This window comes from Plectropomus leopardus, chromosome 8 (assembly GCF_008729295.1).
Source record: "Plectropomus leopardus isolate mb chromosome 8, YSFRI_Pleo_2.0, whole genome shotgun sequence".
NCBI classification, from domain to species: domain Eukaryota; kingdom Metazoa; phylum Chordata; class Actinopteri; order Perciformes; family Serranidae; genus Plectropomus; species Plectropomus leopardus.
In genome coordinates, this window is record NC_056470.1 from 9,677,163 (window position 1) to 9,703,399 (window position 26,237).

The 26,237-nt window shown below is 40.9% G+C and overlaps 1 protein-coding gene across 1 annotated transcript; it reads left to right on the forward strand.

The window, feature by feature from the left end:
* Positions 1-894: 894 nt before the first annotated feature.
* ajap1 (adherens junctions associated protein 1) lies at positions 895-23,689 on the forward strand (the record flags this gene model as incomplete). The annotated part of the gene is made up of 4 exons (XM_042492678.1): positions 895-1,669; positions 19,008-19,095; positions 19,231-19,473; positions 23,617-23,689. Coding segments are annotated over 4 exons (1,179 nt in total), but the record flags the coding sequence as incomplete, so codon positions are not given.
* Positions 23,690-26,237: the final 2,548 nt, after the last annotated feature.

A 26,237-nucleotide genomic window follows, 5' to 3' on the forward strand; every position in this document is an offset into this window, starting at 1 on the left:
TCGTGTCGCCTCGGACAGTCGATGAACTCATTCACACTTTTCCATCTATCATCACCTCGGTGATGCTTCCAAAATGAGTCCAACGTGTGGGCTTAAATTGGCCAAGGACAGCAGAGATGAAAGATAGCCCATAATGAGGTTTCTCCCTTAGGAATCAATGTGTAGCTTTGTCCCAGGGGCCACTGAAGGTTGTCTGTAAAATTAGTCTACTGCAGGGTCCTGGCCTGAACAGCCAGCCGATCTGTCACCTTGCCATCTTGTTGATGAGCAGTGTGGTGGCTGATGCAGTAACAAAGGACATTTTTGGACATACTTTGGCTGTGAATACATTAATGCTGTAGCTGTGTAGGTGAAGATTTCTGTGATATACTTGTCATGCTGTGTCATCTGCTGGCATTGCGTGTTACCTCCCTGATCATTGCACTGCATAATCAAATTGCCCTTTGGGAATCAGATGACTTTGAGTCTGAGGGAGATAATGCAGAATATGATGATCAGCTAAACCAGGCCCGACCTTGTGTGTCGCTGTAATCATCCCTGGATTGATATGAATCTGTAACATCAAGGATAAGTCCTCCCTGCGTTTGACAGCTGAGAGCAAAGAGTGCAAATCCATAATCTTTCACATGTTCTACAACATTTACTTTGTGTCTGACCTTTAGACTGTAATTCGAGAGGTGCTCTGCGAAGCTAATTATTATTGAAGCTTAATTGAGTGGGAGTTTAAGAAGTTGTGGAGTCAAACTTCGCCAAGTGTGAAAATGGGGGGTGAATACAGATGTGAATCTTTACAACAGGCGGTTAACTTGAAGGTGGGAGAACCTGATTTGTATGGTGTGAACATGTCGCTAACTGGGTCTGAATCTAAAACATTTTCTCTCATTTACTTTCTCCCTTCTCCGCAGTCCGTCTGCTTTGAGGCCAGGCAGCTGTGTGGGGCACCGGGTGTGGATCCTGCTGGCCATGACCCACCTCACCCTGGACTTCTCTGTGTGCAGCCCCCTCAGTCAGGGCATGGGGGTCAAACTCACGCCTAAATCGGTGCCTCGCTCACGACCTCGCTGGCAGCCGCTCTGGGACACGCCCAACAAGCTTCACTGGAGAACAGTGAGCCCGTTGGCACGCCGGCTTCTCAACCCTATCCCTCCACCCCAAGACAACAGGGCAGGGATAGGGCCAAAAGTCAAGGGGCAAAAGCATCGGAAGCCAGCGCATAAAGGACAAGCAGCATGTAAGGAGTGCCGGTTGAGATACTCTCAAAAGGAGACAGGCGATCCTTTGGCTGTAATAGCGGAAGCTCCGGCAGCTTTACCCAGCGGGAGCAGAGGAGACACAGTGAGGTTGTTACTTAGAGCCAGGAGACAGCTCAAATGGGACAGCTATGACAAGTCTCAGGAGGGCCGAACTACCACAGTTGCCGGATTTATCGACTGGGGACCCACAGGGACAGATAGCATAGATGACGACGGCAAACCGGAGCTCAACGTAACGCTGTCTACCAAGGTCTCATCCACCACAGTGGCCACAACCACTAGCACTACACCCAGGCTCTCCCAAAGGACGTTCACTGTGGTGACCACACCAGAGCCCAAGAGGGTAAGCACCACCAAGGCCACTGTCAGCTTCGGGGAGACTGTCAAACCACCAAAGCCATATGGGGACACACCAGGTAAGACACATTAAACCTTTGAAACCTGGAGTGACATCACTTTTCTTGTGCTAGTTTCAGTTGCCTTTGAAAAGTATGTAAAACTTTGAACCCAAAGCAAATTGGTTCGATGTCTTTCAGAAAGGTGAGGAAAAAGGCAGTTAGCAACTTTGTAAGAAATGTTCCATAAATTTCAAGATATCAACAACAACAACTAGGGAATAATGTCCAGGGAAAAATGAAAAAAAGTTTTGGAAAATTATTATAACTACAACTCTATTTATAATTAATATTATGACACACTGATATAATCTTACAGAAAATTATTGCAATTTTTAAACACCAGATCATTTCCTTTTTTTCCACTTCTTTTTTTCTAATTTCCAGTAATTTCCTTGTATTTTTATTTATGTATTTTTTAATTTAATTTTTTTTTTTTTTTTTTTTATTTATTTTTTTTAATTTTCCTGTTAGTTTTTTTGGTCACTTCTTCTTAAGTTGCTCTGCATTATTCCCATATTTTTGAAAAAATTTAAGCCAATTTGATCAGGTGTCAAAGGGTTAAACACACCATCATCATTTAGGGTTGAATTTCATGGTTAGCGTGGAAACTTAACAAGTCAGTGCTTTAGTTGCTTTTGTTTATAGACTCAACTAATACCTTCAATACAGAGATGTTCCCTCAAAGCCAGCAGTGTCTAACCCCATCCCAGTTTTGTTCTGCATGTTGTAATTTGATGAAAACAAGAGCTCAGTTTGCCTTTAAAATAAGACAGTTAACAAATTCATGAAATCGGTATTGAAAACAAGTTGAAAACCTGTACAGCATAGAGTAGTGTCTCAAGTGTTTGGTATTTACATAAATAGGCTTCACAAAAAATTGTATTTGTTCTCTTTTAATTTAAACTCGTTATTCTTTTCTAAAGTAATATCGCTTTTCTACTTTCTGCCAAAGTTCATTCATTATACAACTCGTTATATTACTTTTTGGTTACACCCCAACAAAACCGCGTCCTTTCTCCTCGAAATTCCGACTTCGAATGTGCGTCTCAGTGTGAATGTCAGTGTAATCTCCCCTAAGTGGGTGCAAGGCTAGATAGCTTACAAATGATATTTTACCCTGCAGTATGTTGCTTGTGACTGTCTTTCAGACACATCCACAGGGAAAAACAGAGTCAAACTTGAAGCAACATTTCATCCACCATATATCCAGTCTCAAGCTTCATTAGTTCTATGCCACTTGTAGCCTGCAGCTGTCCCCAATTAAAACCCAGTTTTAGTTGTTTTGCTTGCTGAGCTACAGCCATGCTCCGCAGTCGAGGAGGGCACACTTTTGGAAGGGTATTTCTTGGAATTTCACATTGCTGTGCTGTCTTGGTATGCATTTTAGGAAGTTTGATTGTGTTTTTTTTGCAGTGCAAAGAGTCTAAGTAACACTACCTGGAATAGCATATTTTCTCCAACAAAATCAAATAATGGAAATATTACCAGCCTGTGATGTGCACGTGTGACAATTCTGAAAAAACTTTCAAGATGCATTTGTTGGACCTTCACAAGGCAGGTGACAAGCAGGGGTAATGTTTTCATGAATTATTATTTTTTTGGGCGGGTAACTAGGAAGAGTAACAAGATTAAAGTAACCCATTACTAATGATACACACTGCTCTGATAACTGGGCACTGGACCCTCGTTTTTCATGTGCTGAGATAGCAACATAATGAATTTACACAAATGGGCCTTATAATACATAAGACAAAATGACTGAATCAGAAATGTTCAGGGCATCAACTGAGTGTGTTCCCTTTATAAAGGTTGGACAAACAAACAAAGAGTAGTCTTAAAATTGAGAAAAGTTGATGTATAAGAGAAAACTTGAACAAACTAGTACTGGTTTAGAGGGCACATGGGGGCAAAGTTCTTACTTCCACAGAGACTAGGGTACCTCCACCAGCATGGTTGTGCAGACCAACAAACACATTTTGGGGTGGTGGTGTGAAAAATCACTTATTGGCAGGCGAAAAGAAGCACCTGGCAACAGTATGTGTCATGAAGCTAGCATTTGGCAGTTAACTCCCTCCCTAGGTCAACAGGGACAAAGGATGCAAAGGAAATAAGCCATTCCAAACTGCGTAAACTGCAAAGAATAAATCAAATATAAAACAATCATGCAAAGTTTTCTCCTGCTTGTTTTTTCTAATGACATCACAAACTCTTTTTACCTCTTCACTGTACCGCATGACTAATGATCCAGAGTAATGATCTGCTTTTCATAATAGATTATTGCAGTTTAGGGATCTAGCACCTAATTTACAGACCGTGGCTGTGATGTCCTTGACCACACTGTGGCCCTAATGCATGAAATAATGTACATGAGCATATGTGATTTTTATGGACAGTCCCTCTGTGTCGTGAACACACAAACCTCCCGGCCAGAATATTAGATTTACCATTTCATTAAGTCCACGAGGAACACGGCTTTTTAAATGGACCACATAGGTACTCATAAAACATAAGTCATGTTTAACAACTTTATGAAGCGAGTACTATGCTAATTGAAGCTTTTCCATTCAGTGCATTAATAATTCTTGGTCACCTCCCACACAATTACAATAAAAAAGTCTTAAAACACACAGTATTGTGAAAATGTATGTACAGTATAATTCCTGCTGACAGAAAGTATCCTTCACTGTAACAAAATTACAGAACAGATAATAAATACACTTGAGTTATGCTGTTTGGACAGAAGTCCTGAATAGTCTTTAGGTTTTGTGGAGATGTACTGAGACGACCCGCCTGTTAAGCTGTGTGTTTGGTGGTCCTATATGCGTACATTACTGATTACTCTATTGATTACTTCAGTTTACTGTCACAGAGGAGTAAAGAAACCAGAATATATTCACATCCAAGAAGCTGAATTACAGAATTTGACTTTTTTTTTCTTGAAAAAGAAAAAGAAAACAAAGCGATCAAAGCGATTAATCAATCATCAAGTTGTTGCAGCTAGTCCCAAGATACTGGAATTTCTTTGATACACTATTGCAAAAAAATGTGATATTCAATATCATTTTTGATACCACAGGGGAAAATGACATTGAGGGCATACGATCTAACAGTGCTACAACATGACAACAACGCCCCTTTCTTGGTTTGCAGCAGAGAACAGCGATTTACTGTTGTAAATATTGAGGAGTGCACAAAAATAATCCACAAAATAAGCATTTGTATATAAATTAGTCACGTTGTGTTACCTTGAATTACCATGCAGAAAACTTTGTTTTCCTTGTGTGCTTCAATGGAAAACAGCAAACACATTAATTGTTTGGGGACTACTTTTAACAGCGAAATTATATCAAAACATCTGTTTACAAAGTCTCACACAACTCGTGCAGAAAAATCCAAGCCTCATTTATTCAGCTGTATTGCTCAGTGCTTTCCAAACACATACACTTTTGATTAAAACTTACTATTCAAAACTGAACTCAAAATGTGAAACTCATCTATGCTCTTTTGAAGCCGGACTCCAAAATGTGTTTTTTTTTTTTTTTTTTTTTTTTTTTTTTTACAGTGAGTTTGTAAACAGATGTTTTGATATAGTTTTGCAGGTGTTCAGCATGGTTCGCAATCAATAAATCAATGTGTGCATCGTTTTCCATGAAGGCATGCGAGAAAAACAGTTTTCTAAATAAATACGAGTTAAAACCACATGACTAATAGATATACAAATTGTGTGTGAAGTATTCCTTTAATCCACCTGGTACCGGTGTATCGTCACTGTGGGAAATATATATTGACATCTTTTCAATCATTCAGAATCAATATATATCGATACATTACATATCGATCGATACGCTGGTATTTTTGACAGCAGAAGATGATATTACTGTAGCTTCTCTGTACTATTCATGTCTAAATTAGAGAAACCCTCAGCCATATAAGCTGGGAAAAAGTGACTATCAAAGTAGGTAGTATAAATATATGTTGTTAGTGTGGTGACTGATGTGTACGTAGTGAATGTGAAATGAAATGGCAGTATGTAATTGTCTTGTCAGCGTTGTTGTGATGTCTTCATTTTCTCTTGATTGGGAGGTGAGTGTGAGACCAGCAGTGATTCAAGATGATGGCTTGATATTGTATCCTGGAGGAAATCAGTCACCACAGTTAACTGAAAGCTGATGAGGGTAAAAAAAAAAAAAAAAAAAGGTGGTCTGCTTTTTCTGACTGCAATAAGCAGACTGCGTCTCATCAGAGCAGATGAATAGAATCACTTTTCAAAGCCCAGGTGCTTAAATGCTGCAGAAAACTTTCCTTTTGCCTTCACAACACATTAACCCATGTCTGCCTCACATTGGCCTCAAGGCAAGACATAATTACCGCACTGACAGTGCAGCATCAGATTGCTGATGAAATGAAACTATTACCTAAGAGAGGTTCCTCGCTTTGTCTCCGTGTCTGGCTCTTATCTCTCCTGCTTTGTCTTTGAAGGTGTTTATGGATACATTACATTCAGTCTTAGTCTGATTAATGCAAATGTAGATAGACAAAAATCAAGCATCTTAAGCTGACGAGCTCAATCACAGCAAGGTGATAATCAGAGCCCACATAACAATTAAACACACTCAGCTTTCTGCCTGTGTCTTGTGATTTATGATGGCACATATTCAAATACTTTGTCCCTTATGGAATAATTCAAGGGATGTGGTTTCCCAAACAACTGAAGAAAGAGGACACATTGTACACAAGTCACACTTATTATATAAGACCGAGATACACATGCAAGATCTGGATGTTTTTTCCACAGAGTTATTGAATTTGTCTGTCTTACATTTAGGATATATCTTGTTTTTTTGGCAGCTGGAGTCGTATTTTTGAAGATTCGGTGCCATCACTTCATTCAGATAAGAAAGCATCACACTCTCCAGTGTAATAACACGGCTACATTTCGATTTGATATATGGAATTATCAGTCTCGGATGTGTCTTGGTTGCTTAGCCTTTTCCATTTTGGATAGCTATCTGATGTGCGGATATACTAAATGTAAAGGAAATGTTACTTTGAATCTCAGGATATTACAGTAGCATGTTAGCTGCATGTTCAAATTTCAATGTAAACATCCTCTTTACAAGCATAATTCCAGTGGGCAGATGAGTTGACACAGTCATCCAAATTATGCAGTAAATTCTAAACATGAAATAGCTGCCTTGCTGCATTACAACATGTCATATGTCAGTGCCGAAGACAAAGGGCTGCTTTGGCAGTGCTGAAAGAGGTTTTCTGGTTCTTGCTCAAACAGATTCAAACTGTGGCGTGTCAACTTCCATTTAAGGCTGATTTTGAGAGTAGGAGTTGGGCTGGTGCACATGCATAGTGTCATGATAATTGAGATGTATTACACTGAAAAATGCATAACCCATTCATGCATATTGTATGTTTATCTTGGTGCATTCACACACTTTTAGTCCTGAATATACAGTATGGTGAAATATGAATTGTGTGCATTTGGCACCCAGCTGTTTGGCAGTTACTGTATGTGGCTTTTTCTTTTCATTGTAATGTCGTGTCATCCTCCTGGCTTAACGCTGACTGTGCCAACTTAACCGTGACAGCTATCCCAGGTGAATGATGTAAATGTATCTCCAATACAAGTGGGGCAGCGTGCAAACATGCAACTCCATGAACCCCAGGTGATCTGTGCTCTATGTGGGGGAGGAGGGAAATCATCAAAATTACGCTCTTAAATGCTGTCATAATATGTCGCTGTTTGATTAGTCCCAGTAATCAGAGTATGCATGTCAGCTGCTCTGTGTCTCGCTCTCATCTTTCTCATCCAGCGTCTCAAACAGAAATGCCTCAGCCCGGAGAAAACCTCTGGGAGAAACGCACACAGCTAATTGTAATCTAAAAGCGCTGATGTAGAAATGACAGATGACTCATAATATGTCTGTATTATATGTAGAGCTTCCACCAACAATGACTATCTTTATACACTACTGATCTTTTTTTTAAATAAATCGGGTTTGGTTTTTATTACCAGCTACATTAAGTGGATATGACCTATTCGTTTTACCTTATAGACCTGAATTATTTATGTTTTTTTGATAATATAATACACATAAATGTTTCAGCCACTGTAGCTCAGAAAATGGTGTATATATATCATTGCTAGTAAGGCTCCCAGGAACTGTGAGATTACAGCATGCGCATTCACCCCTGCAATAAACGGTCTGCATGAACTAATTCACCATGACTCATGAATACTGTAGGCAACCAGCATAAATTCAAGCCATTAGTGCACTTTGTATCAGCCACATAAGCCATGTGTGTGTATCATGGCCGTAATCATCTCATACTGTGCGTGTGGTGTGCTGTGGTGTGTGTGTGCACATCACTGTCAAGCATGGATGCAAGTGGTAGTTTGTGGAAGGAGGCAGAGAGCAGGGGGGTGGGAAATGATTCCAAAATGCCTTTCTCACACAGAAGTGCTGTACATGCTGAACGGTAGTCTGAATCTTTTCGTTTCTGGCCCCTGTATGAGCGGCCAATCATTAATACACGCATTTGTTTCACCATGGACACAGAAAAGAAACACAACAAGCTTCAGAGCCCAGTGGAAAAGCTGCCAAAGTTTCCTGCCTCCTAAAACGAAATGTCTCCTCACATTAAGTCAGCTATATTCCACAGTAAACACACACTTTGGACTAATAGACAGAATCTGATCATTCTGAGTCACTGCATGACATTACCAGTTTTCACAACTATGCAGAAGAATCTCTACATAAGCAGATACTCATTTTTTTAAGATCTCTATATACTGCCTGTGGAGCCGGCGAGTATAGCAAAGGTTATACATGTGTCAGGCATTTTTAAAATATTGCTGTGATTTGATTCTGACTTCATTTCCATGCCCTTTGATAAGTATTTGCTTTTCAAATACAGCTAAATAGCTTTTTTTTTTTTGTTTTGTACAATGATGACAGATAATTTAGAAAGCAAGTCTGCCAAGTGACTTGACTGTCAAATATTCTGTTTTCTTTGTATCAGTAAGTGTGAATTAGGTCAGCATCAATGTGTTTTGTTTTTAGGAATAAGTTAACATTAGAACAAATCTGCAAAACTTGCCATCATTGGACGCTGCATTTATTACAATAGCAGCAACATGTCGTGGAAAATGTTATTCACTAATGATGTCTTGTGGAGGTCCAGCTAAGGTCAAAATGTTTTTTTTTTTTCTTGCACAAAATATTTAGGACTTTGCCGTTATTCTGAAAAAGACAATATTCCTACCGAATTGACCCTAAGCTGTTTACATGGCTAATTAAAATGAATACATACAATATTTCTCTTCATGTGCAGCCATGCATACACCGATTAAATTACTCTAATGTGTCATTTATTCAACACGTTTTCATTCCAACGCGTCAACCTATTACAAGTTAGGTATCCCTGTGCGTCTGCTATTTATGACAATAGCAGTGCATGGCAACCAACGCCGAGATGTCAACACACACACATGCTGGCACAGATGATTAGAATTAGGCTACAGTGTCACAGATGGTTAGTATTAAGGAAAGAAGGCACAATTTTGATGATAAAGAAAAAAAACATCACATTCAGACGAGAAGCAAACACTTGACTCTCACATCAAAGTCCTGGTTTGTTTGACCCACCCACCTCCCCTCTCACCTGTCCTAAGGGAGCCCTTGTGTTACCTGTATTATGTATTTCGCGGCAATGTTTTAACCTGACGCTGTTCTGCTGTGTTTCATGAGCACATGGCAGGTTCCCTCCAGCCACGATGTAAAGTGACGCCCACGGGCAGACACACCAGGTGCTGTCTGCAGGCATATCAAAAACACTGTGACTGGTGCTTTATCCCACATGTCATAATTGCAAAATGCTACCTCTGGAAAAAGGCTTATTTCAGAATATACAAACACAATATGCTCTTCAAACGACCTTTATCAATATAGCCATAATATTGCCATAATTAGAAAAACAGTGGAATATTGATGTGCTGTTAATGTAAATGGGGTCAGTGTCTATTTAAACTAATGTATAGAGCAGTCATCAATGTATAGAAATGAGCCATGGACTTAATATCCACATAGATGAGCTCTGTGTTTGTGACATTAGTGTGTCTTGTGTGCTATTTCGCCAACTGGTTTGGTTTGGCTGAAAACCAACTACGTAATGACACAGAAAGTACATGACAGCTCGCCACAGCTTGTCTGTGTTGCACTTATTGACTGCAGGCTATGTGTCTCTACTCCCACTCAGTGTTGGCATTGAAAGTGCAGGACAACAAAAGGGACAACTCTTCTGTTAGTGCAGAAAATCCAACAAGTGCACACTTTTGACCGAGACGAAGACACCAATGTTGCTTATTGTAAGTTAAAAGTCTTTTAGCAAACACATTTTGCCGCTTTCTGTCTCTTTCTGTATTTAATTAGTCTGATTCCCCTTTTGCACTGTTTTATGAAGAATTTTCCAATTATTAGTGTAAGCTGTGGGCACGTGGGTCTTAGCTGGCTTGAAGGGTATTTATTTTTTTGATACATTACTGATATTTTACTGGGGTGTACAGTTTATGATGTTATGATGTAAGTAAATTCCTGTGTTGAGATAATGTGACAGCGGTGGGAATTTTGGGCATCAGAATGTATCCTGCGTATCTAAGTTAGTTTGGATGAGAGTTTGTCTGGATGCTGCGGCACTTAGTTGATGCCTCCTGTTGATCCTGCTCTCACAGCGCCCTGGCCATCATGCACGAGGTGTGAGGAGGAGAGGGAGGAGGAGGAGGAGGTGGTGGTGGGGGGGGGGGGGTTATAGCTGTGGTGCCTCCAGATGCTCACTGATTGTTCCCGGTGATTGTGCTGCTCGTAACTGCGACCCCCCTCTACTCCACGCAGATGGAGCTGTCAGCTCCATTATGGATATGAGATGATTAAAACTGCAGTCAGTAAAGCCACTACTGATAACTTAGGTCTTGTTAGACGGTCTGGGAGTCACAAGGTTAAATGTTACAGGCTCGTAAGGAGTAAGCAAAAGGTACCGTGTGTTACTGATAGAGTGTTACAGCTCTGTCCTGCAGCTTCCTGAAGCAGACACGTTCAGGGCACTTTTAAAGTAAAAAATGATATCCACTGTCAGAGCTAGAAGGTATTTTAAATAAATAGATCCATCTGGAAACAATTCACATCACGTTATCACGTTCGTGAAGGGGTTAAAGGGCTAAATGAGTGGAGTAAATAAGTCAGTCTACATGCACTGTTGAGCAAAGTGAGCACATGTAAAATGTATGTTAAGTATCTCTGAAATCTATTTTTAAAGAAGCGAGCTCAGTGAACATTGTAATGCAGCATTTTGACCTGCGGTAGACCTGTAGAGGCGTACAATACAGCCTCTTCAGCAGTGAGAGACACACAGAGAGACAGAGAGAAACCACTTTTCCCAACGGTTACCATGGCAATCCAATAAATTTGCCATTACTCTCTGTATTGACTCTGAATAAAGTGGGTAAAAATGAATCCCCTTTTCTCGAGCGTTAAATCTGGACTTAAATGCTGATGCCCGGTGACAGGCGTGCAGAGTCAAACCCCCTTTCCCTGATTTACAGGAAACCGAGCCAAGAGGAGATGAAGGGGCCAGACTGAGCAGATGCTGCTTCACTTTCTGTTTCTCCGCTGCTCAGCCTCTTTCTTCATGGCTTGACACATCTGCCTAAAGGAAGAGACGTGCAGATGTTGACGGAGACACTGTTTTGGATACAGGGGATCGTATCCGTCAATCAGAGGGGATAGGGCAGAATTTTAATACAACTCGGGGGTTGTTTTTGTCATTGTTTTGTTTAACTAGTTGAGTTTATTTATTTTGGCTTTTGGAATGCACATACTGTAGTCTTCTTGGTCGATTCTGACTTCCGAAATTTTAAAGTTTGACTATATAATTCAGAGTTTGGCATATTTCGATTTTCTTTTCTTATATCTTTTTATTAAGAACTACAATTGATAACAAACTCAAACATCCCAGCAAACATTCAAATGAGGAGCCCGTGTGGGCAGTACCGGTGCAAAATTTTGAAAAACTAGTTTAAAATCAGCTCATTTGGTTAAAACTGTTTCTGTGAGGACATGATCAGATCGAGCCTGATTGGCAGCTTATTTTTGTTTCTTGAACCATCTTGTGGCAAATCCACATCAGTTGGATCGGCACAGGATGCCTGACACTGGTGGGTCACTCACTGGTCATGGCCGATTAAGCTAAAACTTGTCACCACACCACAGAAAAACGGCGCATCTCTACTTTTGAGATACTTCAGGTTTGTTAAAAGGTGGCAAGGTGCTGTTTGACAGACAGAGGGGACGACAGAGAGTGCTGAAGAATTCGACTGAAAGCTCAAACATTGCAGGTGCATGGTATGTTTCCCACTGCATTCACCTGCTCAACGATTCAGCTAAGCTTTGTTTGGTAAAAAAAATGCCTCCTGTCTCTGACATGACAGCACACAGATTTCCAGATGGTTGATCGAAGCAGCTGTAGCAGCATCGCCATTTTACACCCACCTGAAAATTGCAGTCATTTCCATTTGTCTGTTGTTAACAGGAAGAGCTACTGTGTGTTCTCTGCTGTTTCTAATACAGGCACACAAGACAAGTGTACTCTCCTGTAAGGGATCCCATCATTGAGGCAATATACTTCGCCGACCCGTTTTTTGGGGGGCGTTCTACCATTTATCATCGAGCCTTACTGAATTATGCAGTGATGCCTTTGACACGGAGAGAAAAGGCATGTAAGAGTAATTGTTTCTGATCTCTCCGTCTTCAACTTTCCCCTCCTTTCTCTGTCCCACTCTCCTCTCTCAGCACCTTCCTCTTCAATAAGTGTTTTAGATTGCTCGGTGACTCAGTGGAAATCAGCCCAGATTGACACTTTGACACCGACGTTAATTGGCAATTCCTAACTATCAGCACAACGCCTTTGACGGAAGTCTTCACCCAACCTGTCCCGTTCAGGTGCCTGGATATAGGAGACGCGATCTCGAAAGGGTCGTGCGGCGCATTAGCGTGTATTGAATTCAGCGGTACAAATGTGCTTTGTGGTGTGTGGGAGTGAGGTAGCTCTGAAACTCTGGTTTACAAATGGGGGGCCTTTCCCACATTTTCCAGGAGCTTTTAAGCCAGCACTGCGTGGGTGTAGGCACCATTAGCCCTAAATGGCTCTTTGCAATGGATGCCTAATAGGGCTTACTGCTTCATACAGATGCAACGATGTTCTCACACACACACACACACACACACACACACACACACACACACAGACTGAAAACTCATACATACATGCACAGTGATTAAATAGAAATTGTCTTTTCCTCATCATTTTTCCAGTATTGCCTTGTTATGGCATTGTTACTCAGAGGACAAACCTGCAGTTTAGATGTCACATAATTCACCATGTAATTGGAGAGAGACAAGTCAAATCTGTCATATTAATGGTTGCACGCCGAGGCTGGATTGTTTTGGGTTACTTAATGTTATGGCTGGCTATAAGAATATGTGCTCATAAGCAGCATATGTCCTCACGCACATCATTTTTATATTGGATGTGTTATTTTTTTTTCTATTGCAAGACGATGTCTGTCATGACAATTTAAGCATTAGTGATATTGTTGTTTAATAGGCAGGAGATTATTTTTGAGGTCTGTTTGTGTTCAGGCAGAGTAAGATAATACATTACTGTCATTTTCTTCTGCTAGCTGCATATTCGAGCAACAGAAGAAGACTTTTGGAAATGTCACGGGAAAAGCACAGGTGTATATCATGAAATTAATGATGGCAGAATTCAATTTAGCTGCTTCAGTTTCATGGTCGCGGTATTGTTTACGCTGGCTCACTGTCACTCTGTCATGACTTACTGGGACGCTTGAATAGAACAGAGCCATCGTTAGTGTAATTAGTAACACCTGTGCTTTTCAAAATGTCTGCTATGAAAAAAAAAAAGCCTTTTTGTTTGCTTTTTACGAGTAATTATTTCATGAAAAGGAAAATTTCACGTTGCACATAAATGCTAAGTGTTCTGAAATAAGAGTCAAAGCTATTGCAGACCTCTCAGGTTTAGCACCCAAAACAAGCAGGAATGATTGTGTAGACTCAGGTCTGTGTTCCTCACACTAAAATGGCATTTAGGGATTATCTTGTGTCAGTATTAAACAGCTGCTAAGCCTTATTTGTTACTTTCGGTGTGTTGTTGTTTCTATATAACCAAGGAAAACAAATTACACCTTTGTTTGGGGCAAGCTTTAAAGATAAATACATTATGATAATGTAATGTAGTTCATAAACACAGCACTAAATAACATTTCATTCCTCAAGAAATGTGTTGAGTTTGAAATATAATCCACATTTCTCTGACTCTGAAGCTATGACGCTTCAGGTGTGAGCGTAAAAGTCAATGAGTGATCGCGGTTAAATAATCATAATCTCAATATAGCCCAAAAGATTCATGATTAAGATTTTTTTGCCATAATCGAGCGACCCTAGAGATTGGTGAGACTGAATCACACAGTGAGGTTGAGGGTCTTAAAATAAAAACAGTTAGAAGAAAAGCTCTGAAAGAAACTGCAGACTGCTAATAATTCTTTAGGATCGTCACTGGGAGCGACATGTTAAACTCTACTGAGGCAAACATTGTATCACAGATGATTAATACACATATCTTTATTGCACTCAGCCTGAAAATGCTGAGATAATGTGATGTCAGAATGATAAAAAACATATAGAGGAGTTTTTAAAGGTCCTACAGACCACACAGCACCTTCTAGGCACAGTTATTGACCCCACACTGAGTATTTGTGTCTAAGACGGGGTTCTTTTATTAAAAGCAGGTAGCAAGAAGAGATTTCATTTAACTGCCGTGCTTTTCTTTGACGTGTTCATCAAACTGTCATGGCCACGAAGGCAAAAAAATCTCATTTATTTCTTGCTGGGAGCCTAGATAGGGGCTCAAATCCTGCTGCCACAGAGGGCACAAGCTACTAGCTGTCCTCTCCTCTCTGTATCTGTCCCTTTCCCTCTCCATCCATCTCCCTCTCAGCCTCTCTTTGTTTGGCAGTGATTTGACCAAACAAAACCTAACCGGGTATCTCTAAAGCAAGGTGACTGCCAAAGGTGATATTTCAACCTGACTGCCAGCACGCAATGAGTTTCAGATAGCCAGGCCAAAATTTCCCCTCCCTCTATCTGGCGGTCCTGGATGAGAATAGAACTGGCCTCTGCGCTCAGATTTGTCACCCATGTCATTATCTGCTCTATCATCCCTGCACCCTTAAACATACCGGCCCTGCAAATGAAGTTAGAATAGTTTTAATGCTGGTGTTTGTGCTGCTAGACCTCACGTTCTGGGGTACATTTGTATCATTGAAGAGTTGTAGTAGGAAAGTATGCATATTTTTTGGCTTCGAATGGCAGCCTGAAGTAATTCTTAATGAGCTATTTGGACTTGAATACCCTGAAAACATGTAACGTAGCATCGGTAAACTACACACAGCATGCTCATGTTTACCCACTGAGCGGGTCGGATTCCTCTGGCATAAAATCACAGACTGGCAGGGCTGCTCAACATGCGTGCGTTGTGTTCACTGACATCACATTCGCCAATCGATGGTTGAATGCACTTTATGACAGTTTGTATTACGCTCAGACGTTTCCCGTGCATGGGCAGAGGAGTGTCCATTAAAGGCAGGGACAGAGCACAACCTGACGCAGTGCCATAATGTGATTTAATCAGTGGTGGATTTACAGGAAGTATTTGCCAAGTACAGCTTTTAATTTGAAATTTTCCGGACTGGGAAGTGCCCCCCTTTCACTCCGACATCAATGTAAAACGAAACAGTTCTCAGTAGGGACCTCAGCTATTGATCAAGGTCAGGGGCAAGCTCTATTATGCCTGAACTCGGACAGATGTTAATTTATAACCGAACACTTTCAACTTAACAGCCTTGACGTCAGCCGGAGACGGGCAGAGAGGGAGACGGGGGGAGGATGGAGAGGGGAGATGAGGGAAATGCAAATGACTCGCCTGATAAGTTAATGTGCCTTTGCTGTGGCAAGGGACGCTGATTGCGCCGGGAAGGTAAGGCTTCCCTGAGCCAGCCGGAGATATCATTAATCCAAGGTTGACCTGGCCTGCCTTTTGTGCGGCCCTGCCCGCAGAAGTTTATTATCCAAGAGGAGGCTGTCCGGGCAGCAGGCAGGACGCAGAGGAGAGGCCGTGTGCTTTTCCAGAATGACCGAGCAGGCACTTCCTTTTGAGCCTTCCCGAAGACAAATTGGCTTGGATCAGCAGCTCGGCAGCTGGCTGATGGAGAGGTGAGATGTATAAGGCCCACGTGGGCATTTTCATCATGACGGCTTTTCTTTTTTGTCCCCCCCCTGCCCCTCTCCTGCTGCATGTCACCTGCTGCAGTGTGTCATTGTGTCCTAGACGGTCTCATGCTCTATCACTCACCCACACAACACACTAACCATACAGTACAGTCGAATAGGCTCACACTAATCCTCACTTTAGACATGAACCGCACAGTTTTGCTTGTGGATTACTGTCCTCTGGCAAAAGTGAGAGATCAGCACACACAGGAGTCTGAAGAGTTTAAATAAGAACAATGCTTTTAGTCATAAAGAACAAAGGGAGCGACCGGCGAGCCTTTGGTCCGCATACATATCTACAAGCTGGTTAAAGTGCAAAAGGCTGCATAGTTCCTCATTTTAAGACATAATTACACGGCTTTGCGGTGTCTATATAGCTTAGAAAAACAAGACTCTAAAGCAGAAATCTGTCACAGAGTGTGTGTGGTGACGTGGCTTTCATTGCTCTGGTTTGACGTGTGGTAATACAGAGGTTGGCAGGTTTATAATCCTTCTCAAAATGTCATCAGCGAACGTCAGCAATCCTTACAAGAGTTTGTCGGCTTTTATTTCTATCTAATGCTTGTAAAGTGCTGAGGGTCCAGTCTGTGAAAGTTGTCATTTTATCACCCAGTGTCTCTGCTGTCCTTTGGATAGCATTGTAATTAAGGTTAAATTTGTCCAATAATGATTTTCTATAATGGGGTAGACAAGTGCAAGTAGATTTTAAACAGCCTGTGCACTACGAATAATAACAGCTAGTTCGTAAGTACTTGAAGAGAAGAAGGCGTGTGACTTGTTGAGTCTGGCTGGAATTACTATTTTCCACTGTCGCATATTATCTGTGGTTCAGTTACTTCGTCCAAACCATCATCACCACGGAGACTCTGAAATCAGTAAGCTAGTCAAGGTGGCTGCATTGCATCTGTAGTTCCTTAAGGCTGCACTTTTCCATTTTTTCTATTTACAAATGACTGTGTGTAATGTGAGAAGGGTTACTTGTAGTGACCCACTCTCCTCACCTCTACTGAACATTTTAGCCTCTTTTAGCTTGTTGTTTTGCATTACTGGCCCACATATAGCACTCACATAGCTGCATGGATTATATTCGGAGAGATAATGTTTCTGCAACATATTTATGTGCCACGCTGGATTTGCAGCGAGGTTATCAGGGTGGATGACTGATGTATAAAGTGCGGGACTGTGACACCAGACTCACAGGTTCACATTTAGACGCTGCGTGTCTCTGGTTTACGTTTCGGCAACAAAAGCCTTTAGTCAAGGTTATAGAAAGATTGTGATTTTGGTTAAATGTTAGATTAGCAAAAAATAATACTAATGCTGTACTGGATGCTGTAGTGCAAGATTGCCTATTTCGTCAAACAAATTGTCCAAGTCCAAAACCAGAAACTACAGACGCTACACCAAATAAAGTAAATGTCTCTCTGTCATTGGCCAATGAATAGGCAATCGTTCTTTTGACTAATCTGTATAACACTTTGACATTTTTATGGTGATAATACTTGTCAGATGTTGTTTTCAGTTTTATTCAACAGCCCCACGTGGCCTAAAAACGAATTAATTGATGCAGCTTTAGGATGCCTAAAGAAGAAAAACAAATACTGTTATTTTCTTGTAAGGTGTGAAGGACTTTCAAAACATCGTTTCTGAATAATGTTTCTTTAAAATATTAGTTTGATTAGATTTAAAATCAACCCAAAATTGTAAAACAGGGTATAGGACAAATTCTGCGAATGGTGCCGTTTGGCAAAATGTGAGCAAGCAGAGCCATCATATTTCCTTTCCTATCTACAATTTTGCACGTCAAGTTGGTCACATTAAATTGATTTACATAAAAGTATTCAATTTGATATCATTCTGAATGTCTTATTGCCCATTTAGTTTAAAAGAGGTTTAAATTCAATGGATAACACTAACAGTGTCCATAATATGCCACTCTAAAGCTTTTAAGAATAGCATCAACAGCTAATTTATTGCTCTATCAAACCAGTTTTAATGCTTGTGTGTCCTCACTCCTCTACTCTGCATTAACATGCCTCCCTTTTCAAAGCACTCAGACTACCTATTAGGCCCTCCTTTTGATCAAACATTTTATTTGATATACCATATCAAACAATTTGCTCCCACCTAATGTTTAAATAAAAAGCCTTAGGGTAAAAAACTGAGATACATTCAGGTGAGACAAGGTTATTAAAGGACACCAGCTCTAAGAGCGGTGATGCTCAACATATGACCCCACGCGATAGGGTGTCGGGTGGCCCGCCAACCATTTTATAACTCACACGAAAAATAAACTGATTCACACAGGGATTTAAAAAAAAAAAAAAGTAAATTAGGTTCCAGAGTGCATGAAGAAGCATCAAAATAGAACTTGTTTATCAAAAAGAAAAAAAAAAAAACTGCCGGGGAGGATCCACCGACAGAGGTTTGGGCTAATTATTTTTATTTTAATTATTAATGTTTGTTTACTAACTGGCCCCTGGTCTCCTGTCATTTTGCAAAAAGTGGCCCCCGGGCAAAACAAATTGAGTGTCCCTGTCTCAGAGTGTGGGTCTGCTGTTGGAGGATCCATTTGCTTTGAAAAATAAACAAAAGTAGAAATACTGACAAATGAATAATAAGTTTGATAAGTACTTAGAGAAAACTTGAACTTGGTTATCCATTGCAGTTGGCTTTACAGTAATGGAATAATTTATATTACTCTTAAATTATAAATTGCAGTGGGTGACAGTGTCATCAATACTTACTGAAGAGCAAAATTGTCCTGGGTTTGCCATCCTCTGCTTTTCAAGTGAGCTGCCCTTGATAGTTTGTGGAGTGCAGCGGGTTTGTACAGTACGATAAACAAAAGACAAAAGCACATGGCTCTGTGCTGTGAGCAACAAAAGCAAAACCATTTTCTCCACAATTGTAATTCCCTGTTGTTTCTTTTGTTCCTGCAGGTTTGGCAGTTCACCAGATAATCACAATCACTGTGTCTCTCATTATGGTTATCGCAGCCTTGATCACAACACTCGTCCTTAAAAACTGGTAGGAAAGATTCCTTTACTTTTTACTTGTTCAGCTATAGGAGCTCACATTCTGTTACAATTACTTGCAGATGATGAGAAGGGTACAAGGTATGATTTTATGTTTGTTTCTTGTCTTTGGTGCGTGTTTTTGTAGCTGTGCGCAGTCGGGAAATGGCCGCCACAATAGCCATCAGCGCAAGATCCACCAGCAGGAAGAAAGCTGCCAAAACCTGACAGACTTCACCCCGGCCCGAGTGCCCAGCAAGGTGGATATATTCACTGCCTACAATGACAGCCTGCAGTGCTCACATGAGTGCGTTCGGACTGCCGTGCCCATCTACACTGATGAGATGATCCAGCAGACGCCTGTCTACAAGACTGCTTACAACGGAAACAGGTACGCCCGCCCAGGTTGTTTACAGCAAGAGCCCGATGCACACTGGAACATTTGTTTAGTCAGCCAGTGCTGAAAAGCCACAGGCTGTTTCCAAAGTGATGTCTCTGTCCTCTGCAGTTATTATCATTAATTATATTCGAGTTTAATGGCCGAAATATTATGAAACCCCATGCTGAAAGGCAAATCAATATTAATTGGGTTAAGGAATCAATCTCTATTTCCAGATAATAATTTTATGATGGGATAAATGTTCTAAAAACTTGCACATGAAATTAGAAAGCGTTTAAAAAAAGGTGACAAACAACTGACAGAGAGTACATAAAAATAATCCTCTTGAATCAACTCTTTTTTTCATGGAATACACTCCTCGCGTGTGTGCTGTTCCCCTGAACCACAATCAGCTCCAGTCACACATAAATTGGTTGCTTTTAACGTCTGTCGTCCATTGCGTCATCCCTCGTCCATCTGCCTTACACCTGGCCGACTCGGCACGCTCAAGCTGCACATGAAAAAATCTAAAGCTACCAGTGATTTATGTTGTTGTGTAATGAGTCGATTTAAAGATGTAGGGCAACGGGATGTGAAGCCTTTTACAGTGCCATTTTCTGTCTAACTGATCTCTCGACGGCATTTTAAATGGTGCACAGATACTGTATACACTTTGAAAACTGAACTTCAATGCCCACAAGTCATGCAATGTGATATCAGCAAACTGCACACATCACAGCCATGTTTACCAACGCAGCTAACATGAGCTGCTCCCAAAAGGGAGGCACAAGATGTAACACTGGTGAGTCATTGGTGTGTTTTGCATTTGGCTCTGAGTTTAAATCCTCTCTGCGGGTGAAGATGCATCTCTTTTTGTGATATAACCTGACAAGGTAGGTGCGTGTCGCATAGAAATCAGGCATATTGTGCCTTAAACTTTCATTTGTATGTAATGTGACAATAAGCTCGCTGGAGTTTTGACATTGCGTAGCGTCTGAGTGGATAACAGTAACAGTCCTGGAAGCTGCGGGGCCAGCAAAGATGGTCACACTTACTCCGTGTATCCAAACCCTGTAACAGATTCATTATGCTGCCAGTGAGGGTAAGATCATTCATCTGCTGTAAACAGTCCTAAGAGTATGGATGTATCCGTTAATAAAGTCATGCAGGGGTGGCCACATTTTTAGCAATAACATTTTTGATAAATCTTGAACGTTTGCTTCCACCAAGAAGTGGAGGTCTCAGCATGTAATGATTTCCGCTGTGTTTGACCAACAGTGCATTGTTTACAGCGACTCAAAAAGATTTTAGCTTTATAGGAGTAGGTCACAGGCTACATTCACATTACAGGGATTGATGCTCAATTATGATTATTTTGCTAGATCCAGACTGTCAGTTATTTTTGTCTCAATTAATCTGACAATTTTATTTACAAAAGAAGCTGTTATTTATCAAATATTATAAAGATTTTTCTTTATTACTCGATGAATATAACAATTAATTTACCCAAAAATCATTTGCAGAAACTTGTCTCATTAACTTTTAAATGATTTTATTCAATCATTTTCCTTAAGAAAATGATAACAGTGTCTAATTTTCAGGTCACTGTTGTGCCATGATATTAATAATGATAATAATAATTATCATTATACTTATAAAAGACCCAAATTCTCAGATGCCTGATCAGAAAAATAATTGACCTCAAACTCAAAAGGATTGATGTGACTTAAGCATCACTGTACATCAAATTTTTTTTTTTAGTTTTTTTATGACATGGATTTATTTAATCACTGGAGTAATATGCAGTTTAGATCATTACTGGTAAATGTATTTTTGCATCAGTTTGGGACAAGTGACATAATAGAAATGATTCAGAGAAACTGTCACAAACTGTAACATTGGTATGTAGCGTCACTTTAAGCAGTTTTCTTATTACTGCACAGCCGTCAAGGTAAACGGAAACTATAAAGCAGCCGAATAATAACATTAAGTGACGCCTGGTGGAAAGGTGGCGGTGCTGCAGGGAGTTTAAGCGACAAAAAGTGATAAATCACCCTGGCCCTGCTAGACTGTTTACATTCATGTTTGAAGTGACTCAAATCTGACACCACTGTGAGTGGATCTCTGCCCTGAAACCCCTCGCATGCAGCTAATGACATCACACACGCATGCTGGTACAAAAATAAAAACATTGCATTTGCAAAGCAAGGCATTTGGGGGGAAATGACTGACATAGCAGCACAAGCTGACTGCCATAGTAGGATGGCCAGATGACATCATTCTGCAACTAACTAACTAACAATTAAACAATTAGTCATGTGTTTCTATTTGGGAGAGTGTGTAGTGTACTTTTGGAGAAATGGCCCCTCGAAGCAAAGGGCATTTGTTTTTGGAATAACTGTGATTAAATCACTGAATGGGACTACTGGGCACAGGCCCTGGCTATCACTTGCAAAATGCCACTCAAATTAGCACATACTGGCGAGGAAGAGGCTTAAAATGACTACAAACAGCACAAAAAGACCCTCAAAGAAATCCTAAGAAACTGAGAGACACACCAAAAAAAGAGGCAAAACAACCCCAAAGGTATACAAAAGAACAACAAGGCAATACAAAATAGCCACACACAAAATGACCACAGAGACATAAAACAACAAAAAATGCATAATGACTACAAAGAGATGCAAAACAACAACTAAAACAAGGCTGAAGAGCTAAAAAGTCTGTGTCATGCTCCCATGTAGGAAAGGTGGTGGGGCCTTTTTCATTTCTGTACCCAGGGGCCCACTGTCTCATAAATGGCACATGGGGATAACGGGCTGTCAAACGTTACTAATAATTTCTGTCCGCTAGCTCTATTAGTTGCTATTGTGGGTACTTCTGTGGTGGGAGAGGCGTGGGTGTGGCCGAGAGGGGGAACAGGAGTGGTGGGGCCGTGATGTGGAGGGTTTCACGAAGGAACAGTTCTTCCAAAACATTAGGATGGCCAGGGCTGCATTCCAATATATCTGTCAGTGCCTCATGACAACGCTGTCACGGCATGCAGGCGAGCTGTCCATGTCAGAAAGCGTCTGCATCAGGCTCTATTTACTAGCGACCAGGGTAGCCTACTGCAGCAGCAATACGGTTTCGGTAGCCTGCTGTTGTTTCAGCAGACTGCTCCAACACTGTATGGTGGGTGATCTGCACATGTACTTCCAAGTATGTAAACATGGATGTACAGGAAAAACACACCCGAATTCTGATACAACTCTCACAGTGTTAGGTATGTGTCGGCTTTAGGACCACCTGTAAAAATGGCCCAAATTAACTTGTAATGCAAACGGAGCCGTAGAGATATTTGGAAAATAATTTCTGTGTTCTGACTCAAGCTGGGCATGGTTTTAAAAAAAATGACAATACCAGTACCTTTGAAGATACTAATACAAATGTACTTCATTCGATACTCAGAATGTGAATTGAGTGGCGTGTATAGCCTAAAACTTCCAGTAATTGGGCATTTATTTTCTTCAGTCACTAGAGAAAGAAAAAAGAGAGAGAGACAGAGTGTTAAGACACTCGTTTAATGACACCGGAGGATTACAGCACCTATTATACCCACACAACACCTCTCTTTATCCTCTTAAAAAAACTAACTGCCCACCAACGTTATTAGACATTGATATTTTGTTTAGGTTTTCACATCTGGCGAACTGAGAATTTGAAGCTGCTGAGTGTGAGCGTTGCATCGGGAAAAGTTTTGAGAGTCTGTCTGGCCACACACACACACACACACACACACACACACACACACACACACACACACACACACACACACACACACACACACAGTGGCTGAGGGAAATGTTAGCATTACACTGGGAGACAGGACGAGTCAGGATCAGAACACCGGTGCAAAAAGATTCAAATGCAGGTAACGTTTAAATGGAGACATTTTGATCCCTCTCGGTACAGAGTTGTTTAAGTCGACACCTTAAAGGTACAGAATATTAATACCCAGCACTAGCTCTGACAAAACCTCTCAATGCACTTGCTCAGCAGTAATGCCACTTCAGAATGGACTCAGCTTTAAAACCATTGACAACAGATATTGCATTAATAACCAGTCAAACTGCTACCCATCAATATTCATGTTCTCACCTCTTTATCCTACAGGCCCTCCCCCACTGAACGACAGCTGATCCCTGTGGCCTTTGTGTCAGAGAAATGGTTCGAGATCTCTTGTTGACGAGCTGAAGGCCTTTTTCACTTCCTGTGGGTGGAAGAGACTTCCTGAATTCACGCTCTGGTGGGTACCGTAGCGCTTTGTCCAACTCGCAAATCATCGCCTGAGCCTTAGCCACCTCGATCCCCGTGGTGATGCTGCCCCACTTTGGGAATAGGAGGCAACTTGGCATATGTTTATTTGTGACATGATAATGCTCCTTTCTATCGTCTGACGCAGAAATGAAAAAAGGCTTGAGAGCTCCAGTTCAGTGCTGTATCAGAGGGTTGAGATACGAAACTAATTATGTATATATAGTATTAATGAGCTATATGCTCACAATTAATGATTTCACTCCTCATATCTGAAAGATTCTCATTAATATTCATGTAGCCACTCTCATTCGTACACCAATGGCATATTGTTTGGAACACTTCGAACTGGAGTGTAGGAGCACTTTCACTTGACTTGTGACATATTTTTTATGCATGGCTAATATACGGCAGAATGGCCTGCATTTGAAATTCAAAGCGTGAAAGTTAAACACATGCTCTGGCCCCACAGTGTTGCTGGGAGCCCGGGGGGAGGAGTAACGTCTGCTATTGACCCAGATTTGAAAAGGAATAGATTCCCTGCAGGTAGCGTAGTGAGAGGACAGCGCCTCGCCGATGTCTGGACACGCATTAGTCTCAGTCAGCTCAGCCCTACGCAGCATTTCCCCGTATGCTGCAGCCTTATAAGACACAAGATCCCACATACCTAATTATTTCTTGGGCTTAAGTGTATGTTACAGCACAGAGCTTTAAAACAGCGTTGCCCTTTCATCTGCATGCTTGCATGTTTTCCAGGTCAGAGCTAGATACCAATTCCCCTGAACATATAATTAAGAATCTGGCCTGTTTCTGTTTCTTGCACTGATTGTTTTTATATCGCGCTGGGCTCATACTGAGGGATAATTGTGATTTTTGTTCTCCACAGGATCCAGTTGGAAACAAGAAACACACAAAAACAGCTTCTTTTGTAAAATAGTGTGATCACTCTTTGGACCTTGGTGAAGATATTTATTTTTCTAGAGATGACAAGCAGAGCAGCCACAATGCTGCCACTCCATATTTCCAGGAACGTACAGTCATTTAGATATAGATTATATATAGGTATATTTACAGGATGCGTGGGACAAGACTGTGAACATCACAAATGTCTCAAGGAAAACATCTGACATTTTGGGGGGGGGAGAAAAAGGAACCCAAGGATCTGCTGTGGGTGGAAGATGAACTGTATTTCTGAACAATGTGCCAATAATGCCACTATGTGCCACAACCTGGATAGAAGGAAGTTTCAACAACAACTGATGGACTTAACAAAGAGCGCTATATTAACCCTGTATCAACTCCAACTACATTTTTTTTAAGAAATGTGAAAAAATGTTACAAATGTATTTGAATATGTTTTGAAATAGTTTTAAGAAATGTGTTGCAAAAGAGTATAAAAGATATTTATACGGAGCACTATTCTATTAGTTTGGGATGAAAGAAGATGGTAAAAAAAAAAAAAAGAACCGGTATATGCTTTAGTGAACAGTTGATTTTAAAACATTGTTTCTATAGGTCCCATTTTAAAAACTGAATAGTAACGTCTATTTTTTTACACGGTAGAGTCTGCCACAGCCCTAACAGTGGAGGTCCGAAGCACTTGGGATTCAGCACTGTTAATCAAATCCTCCCACCCGAGCCGAGATAATAAGAAAGAAAACCAGCTGAATACACCTGGTGGAAGCCGACCCAACGCCCACGCCAAATACTTATTATGTAAGATTTGTACCTGATCTGGCTTAATGGAAAACAAACAAAAGGTTTTTGTGGTGCAGCAATGAATCCCATGGCAGCAAATTCATGAATAGACTGAGTCAGGACAGCCACAACAGACTGCACGGAGCTGGACAGGACATTCATACTGCCTCAGGTCTGTCTAGCTCTCTTGCACACTTTATGTTGGTCTCAGTTTCAGCAGCTGTTTGGGATAAATTCCAATGATTGCTTCTGATGTAGGTCTGAGCTGCAAAGCTAAAAAGGATGGAACAGATTCAATTTGAGCTTCGGATTCAAGTCATTCATGTGATAATTTGCATAAATAGGAAAGAGATTGAAAAATTAATCCCTCCACAGATAGTTAATGAATATACCCACGCAACTCCCAGATTCACTTTTGATAAATTATTATTTTTTAAAAGTCTAAGCAAAAGTCAGAAAGTTGAGAAGAACATGAACCAATTTGTCAAAGAGGGAACATAAAAATGATGCTCAGTTTTGCAGCTAAGAATGAAGAAGAAGCTGTGAAAGAGGCGTCCCTCAGGATCAAGAATGATCTGCATCACGCGTTTTTAAAGGCAAGCAGGGAGGAATTCCCTGGCTGAATGTGTGGTGGAGGTTAGTCAGCTCTCTGCAGAGCCAGCTTCACTCAGTACTAGAGGACACTATTTCTAGCATATCAGAATTTCAGCTATCACAGCCAGGAAGTTGGGGGGTGGTCCACAAATAGATTGTTTTAATTTGTGCTGAAGAAGCAGAACGAA